This window comes from Myotis daubentonii, chromosome 1 (assembly GCF_963259705.1).
Source record: "Myotis daubentonii chromosome 1, mMyoDau2.1, whole genome shotgun sequence".
Classification (NCBI taxonomy): Eukaryota; Metazoa; Chordata; class Mammalia; order Chiroptera; family Vespertilionidae; genus Myotis; species Myotis daubentonii.
In genome coordinates this window covers 125,478,964-125,484,963 of record NC_081840.1, presented here as the reverse complement: position 1 = coordinate 125,484,963, position 6,000 = coordinate 125,478,964, and the positions used below count along the sequence as shown (strand labels likewise).

The 6,000-nt window shown below is 42.6% G+C and overlaps 1 protein-coding gene across 7 annotated transcripts in view; it reads left to right on the top strand.

Moving 5' to 3' along the window:
• The first annotated feature begins 707 nt into the window (after positions 1-707).
• Positions 708-6,000, top strand: part of GEMIN2 (gem nuclear organelle associated protein 2) — a 48,610-nt gene continuing 43,317 nt past the window's right edge. For 3 of the 7 annotated variants that reach the window (XM_059659535.1, XM_059659564.1, XM_059659553.1), the window contains exons 1-4: positions 710-900; positions 1,264-1,348; positions 3,767-3,856; positions 4,121-4,180. In XM_059659535.1, the coding sequence (XP_059515518.1) occupies positions 764-900; positions 1,264-1,348; positions 3,767-3,856; positions 4,121-4,180 (372 nt within the window). In that variant the 5' untranslated portion in view covers positions 710-763. Of the gene's footprint in view, positions 901-925; positions 1,114-1,263; positions 1,349-3,766; positions 3,857-4,120; positions 4,181-6,000 lie in introns of those variants that run through there. The other 4 variants (XR_009447932.1, XM_059659540.1, XM_059659526.1 and 1 more) reach the window with 3 other exon arrangements.

The window sequence follows — 6,000 nt, the reverse complement described above, 5'->3', positions numbered from 1 at the left end:
ACTCACCTCACAAGATTGGCTCTAAGATTAATAATGATGACTCCTAGGTGTTAGCATTAGTTTTATCCTTTGCACTACTTATATTTAAGAAGAGTTCTTTTTGAAAAAAAGAAAAAACTAATGGTTATTCTCGGAGTAATATTCACTTCAGATAAATATAAAATGACCTTTGAAGTAGCCAAGCGCAAGAGATTCCTACAAAAATTAAATTTTTGTCCATTTGTCTTCAGACAAATCTGGGTTGGAATTGGCTTTTCTTCCCCTTTGGGAGAAAGTCACAGTTGGTAGTACTTAACCCCTCTTCAGGTCGATTTTCTCCCTTATACAAAACCGGGATAACACCAGCTACTTCAAAAGGTTGTAAAAATTGAATGAGGAAATATATGTGACCTGTGTACCAGGGGTTTAAGCATTTAGAGGTCAATAAAGGATAATTACAGTCACATTGCTCATTAATTTAAAAAACATTTTAGGACCCCCCACTACCAGCGGTGCATAAAAGTTATCAGTCTTCAGTTTCTACCCGAACCTTAGGAGAGAGGACAGAGGGTGTAAGAGTGCACACGCAGAAACATTCAGAACCGCTCCTGCAAGGAGCTCAACTCGCAGTCTGCCCGGCACCAAGGAGCCTTAGACCAGGCGGCAGGTTTGCGCAGGCGCAACCACGCCCCGCAAGCCGGCCGCGGGCTCAACTCCGCGCCAAAGGCGCCTCCCCGTGCGCCTGCGCCATGACCCAGACGCGGGGCTGGCTGGACTGTCAGCCATGGCGTGGGTACCCGCGGAGTCTGCAGTGGAAGAGTTGATGCCCCGGCTGTTGCCAGTGGAGCCCTGCGACTTGACAGAAGGTTTCGACCCCTCCATCCCCCCGAGGACGCCTCAGGAATACTTGAGGCGGGTCCAGTGAGTGATGTGGCCTGTGCGGGAGGGCGGGCGTCCTTCCTGTTCCCCGGCGGGCGCCGCACGCCCGGTCCAGCCCGCAGTGGGATGAAGCCCCGCCTTGGTTCCGTCCAGTCTCAGCTCCGGTCGGGTCCCGATCGCTTGATTACACCTTTACGTGGGCGAGTTTCCATGAACTCCCTTATAATTAAACTTGAATACCCATGGCAAGATAATGTAAGAAACATGTTGGCCAGTGCCTCAGTTGTAGTTCTGAACTGTTTCTCTGATTTCATAGTGAACTGTATAGAAATTGGTAGCGTGTTCTGATTCCACATGAACAAAGCCCATGTAATCACATTTCTTGCATTTATTACCTACTTGTAGGATCGAGGCCGCTCAATGTCCAGACGTTGTGGTAGCTCAGATTGACCCAAAGAAGTTGAAAAGGAAGCAAAGTGTGAATGTTTCTGTGAGTTTTTTACCCCCTACAAATTAAAAGTCCAAGGTTCTTCCTATGGTATCCAGCAGTATCTATCAATTAAGAAGGATGTAGTATTTGACAACTACTCCCTGATAAGTTAGACATTTGCTTGTATTTTTTCCTCCAAAAGGACATTGTCATTTACTGCCACAAGAAGCTCACAGTAACCCTGGTATTTGTAGAGATTTCCTCTTCATACTTAGGGGACATGATCCAATCCTAAATAAGTCTTTAAATGGGTTCTTTATGCTAACCTTTATTCTTTTTATTTTTTTTTTATTGTTTTAAATATATTTTTATTGATTTGAGAGAGGAAAGGAGAGGGAGAGAGAGATAGAAACATCCATGATGAGAGAGAATCATTGATTGGCTGCCTCCTGCATTCCTAGGTAGATGCTCAAAACTATGCCAGCCGGGCAAACCTTTCTTCTTTTAAAAAATACACATTTTAGCCCTAACCGGTTTGGCTCAGTGGATAGATAGAGCATCGGCCTGCAGACCCAAGGGCCCCAGGTTCGATTCCGGTCAAGGGCATGTACCTTGGTTGCGGGCACATACCCAGTGGGGAGTGTGCAGGAGGCAGCTGATCGATGTTTCTCTCTCATTGATGTTTCTAACTCTATCCCTCTCCCTTCCTCTCTGTAAAAATACACATTTTAAATTGCTCTCAGAGAGGAAGGGGGAGAGAAAGAAACATCAGTGATGAGAGAGAATCGTTGATGGGCTGCCTCCTGCATGCCCCCTATTGGGGATCAAGCCTGCACTGGGGCATGTGCCCTGTCGGGGAATCAACTGTGACCTCCTGGTTCATACACTCAACCACTGAGCCACGCGGGCAGGGCATAATCTTTATTCTTAAGTAAACTTGTCTAGTAATCTTCATAATTTTTATTGTACTATTTAATTTTAGTGTAGTTTGCTGCAAATTATGTTCAGATTTTGACTGCGTGTGTTTTTGTTTTTGTAAGAAAAGAAACCCATATATCTTAACCTTTTTGTAGCTACTTGTACACGGAACATTTTCATTCATTTATCCAGCACATTTTTTACTAATCAGCAAGGTGTGCCCGGCACTGGAAATAAACAGAGGATGAGACAGAAAAGGCCCCTATACCTTATAGAGTTTGCACTCTTCTGAGTAAGACAGATGGTAAATGAACAAATTAAATAATTATATATTGTGACTGCTGCATGAAGAAAATTAACATACATTATGACCAGTTAATAACAGGGAGAACTACTTTAGATGGTCACAGAAGGTCTCTCTTGAGAATGTGAATTTAATTTAAAGTCAAAGGAGAGCAGCAGTTTTAAATAGTGATAAGTCCTCTTCCTTTTATGTTCTAAGTAATTCCTTTATCTGATGTTTGTAATTAGCACATTTTAATTCAGACACTCAGTGTTTCATATAAGTATTTTTTCAGTTGATGGAAGATAATGCCTTATATACCTGGCTTTAAAAAGTGACTGCACTAAGGCTTTTTTAAAAAAAGGATATTTTTATTGATTTCAGAGAGGAAGGGAGAGAGAGAGAGAAACATCAATGATGAGAGAGACTCATTGATTGCCTGCCTCCTTCACACCCCTTACTGGGGATTGAGCCTGCAACCTGGGCATGTGCCCTTGACCAGAATTGAACCCAGGACCCTTCAGTCCACAGGCTTGAAACATATTTTTGAAGTTTTAGTTTGGCTCTATCCACAGCCAAACTGGCTAGGGCTGCACTGTTTTATTTCAAGGCAATATGCGATCAGTTGTGAATTACGTATTGTTTTAGGAAATAGAAGTGGACCTTTCAGGATAAAATGTCTTAAATTATTTGAGTATGTTCTACCTATACTGAAATTGTTTATTTGGTACATATCTTTTTGTTTCAGGCTTCTGTTATTCTAGAAAGGTAGGACTAGATTATATCTTTAGTGCTCATATCATGTAGATTTCTTAAATATTACAACTATAAACATTCCAGATTGCTTTTATTAAAGTGACTAAATAAGGATCTTTTCCTAACATTTTATTTTTTAAAAATAATGTTTTTATTTATTTTAGAGGGAGAGGGAGAGAGAGAAACACTGATTGGTTGCATATACCCTAACCGGGGATAGAACCCACAAATTGGGCATGTGCCCTGACCAGGAATCAAACCAGCAATCTTTTGTTTCATGGGATGAAACTCAACCAACTGAGCCACATGGGCCAGGGCTCCTAACACTTTAAACTTAGACATAAAGAGTAAAGTGAAATGCCTATCTACTTTTTTGGCATCAGCAAAAAGTACTTTTTTTTTTTTATAGTCTTAATCATTTACTGTATTATTCAATGTTCATGTTGATTTTACTTCTCAGAGGCCTGAGATGCTAGTTACAACACTAGCATTGATTCTAACAATTACAAACTGATCTCTAGCTTTCAGGATGCCAACCGGCTCCTCAAGGCTATTCCCCCACACTTCAGTGGCAACAGCAACAAGTGGCACAATTTTCAACTATTCGACAGGTAGGTGTACTTTAATTATTTAATCAAATTACATCTCTCATTTATTTCTGCATTTAGACTTTAGTTCAAAAAATAAGATTTTTTATTCTGAACTATAAAGAAAAGAGTATTTATGAATCAATAACCAAATTATTATAATCATTAGACATAATATAGTTTGAAACATATTTTTGAAGTTTTAGGATTATTAGAATGTTGTACAGCAATTGATTTATTTTTAATCATCCTTCTCTGAAACTCACTGTCTAACTCTTCTTCCTATAGAGTGTGAACAGACATAGAAGTCACTGGAAATCACAACAGTTGGATAGTAATGTGACCATGGTATGTAAGTTTCTCTGTTTACATTGTACAGTGTATACTTATTTGAAACTAGGGGCCCGGTGCACGAAATTCGTGCACTGGGTGTGGGGGGGGGGGGAGTGTCCCTCAGCCCAGCCTGCCCCCTCTCACATACTGGGAGCCCTCAGGCGTTGATCCCCATCACCCTCCAATCGCAGGATCGGCCCCTTGACGTCAGGCTTGGACAGGGGACCCCCATCTCCCCCCGATCACTGGCTCTGACCCCCGCCCAGGCCTGAGGCCTCTGGCCCAGGAATCATGCCTGGGCAGGGGACCCCCATCTCCCTCTGATCGCTTGCTCCACCCCCTGCCCAAGCCTGACACCTCTGACCCAGGCTTCAGGCCTGGACAAGGGAACCAGCATATCCCCCCAATCCCCGGCTCCCCCCCCCCCCCCCCCCGCCCAGGCCTGATGCCTCGGCCAGTGGAGTTGACCCTCATCACCCTCCGATCACCAATCACTGGATCGGCCCCTTGACCAGGCCTGAGGCCTCCGGCAGAGGTGTCAAGCCTGGGCAGGGGACCCCCAGCTCCCCGCGTTGCAGGCTCCACCCCTGCCCAGGCCTAACGCCTCTGGCCTAGGCGGCAGGCCCGGGCAGCAGGGACCCGCAGCTGCAGCAGCCCCGCGACCGTGGGCTCCGCTTTAGGCCCAGGCAAGGGACCCCTAGCTCCTGGGACTGCCAGCTTCGACCGTGCCCAGCTCCCATCGCTGGCTCCACCCCTACTTCCTGCTATCACTGGCTAGGGCGGCAAAGGCGCCTGATTCTCCGATCATGGCTGGGGGGCAGGGCAAAGGCGGCCCCAGGGCCGCCTTTGCCCTGCCCCCCAGCCCTTAGCTCCCCCCTGGGTTTCCGATCACTGTCAGTGGCAGGGGGCTTCTTCCTGCTTTCCCTTTCGCCTCCCTGCATTGTGCCTACATATGTAAATTAACCGCCATCTTGTTGGCAGTTAACTGCCAATCTTAGTTGGCAGTTAATTTGCATATAGCCCTGATTAGCCAATGAAAAGGGTAGCGTCGTACACCAATTACCATTTTTCTCTTTTATTAGTGTAGATAGTTCATATTTACTTCCAGTCTTTAAAGATTCATTTACTTAGTCCATATTACTTTCTTTTTTTTTCCCATCTGCCTTTAATAGTAACAATTTCATTATATTGGTGGCCTTAAAAGTCTAAAATCAGTAATGCAAGTTGTTATTTTATATCCATTTTGATCCACAGCATTTTGAAAGATTTTAGATAGGTAATTGTTAGGCCTCCACAAAGTTCTTTATTTTGTTATTGATAATCCTCACCCGAGGATATTATTTCCATTGATTTTTTTCAGGTTTTTTTTTTTTTATTTCAAGAAAAACGATTTTAAATATAATAATGTTACAGTCAATAAACCTTAATCTTTTAAGAAAAACGATCTTAAATATAATGTTACATGCAGTAAACAATATCTTCAAGAAAACAATTTTAAATATGATAATGTTACATGCAATAAACACGTTATTCAAGAAAAATGGTCTTACATATAATAATATTACATGCAATGAACATTAATATTTCAAGAATAAAAGAATTTTAAGTATGACAGTATTGCCAAAACTACTAACATAGTATGATAGCACAGAAGTTGTAGGAAATAGTAAATATCTGCAAATAACAGGATTACTTCTATTGTATTCTAGAATATTTTTCCCCCTCTGGCTCTATTTTTGTTCATCAGTTTATATTCCACAAATGAGTGAGATCATATGATATTTATCTTTCTCCAACTTGCTTACTTTGCTTAGCATGATGCTTTTAAAGTCTAT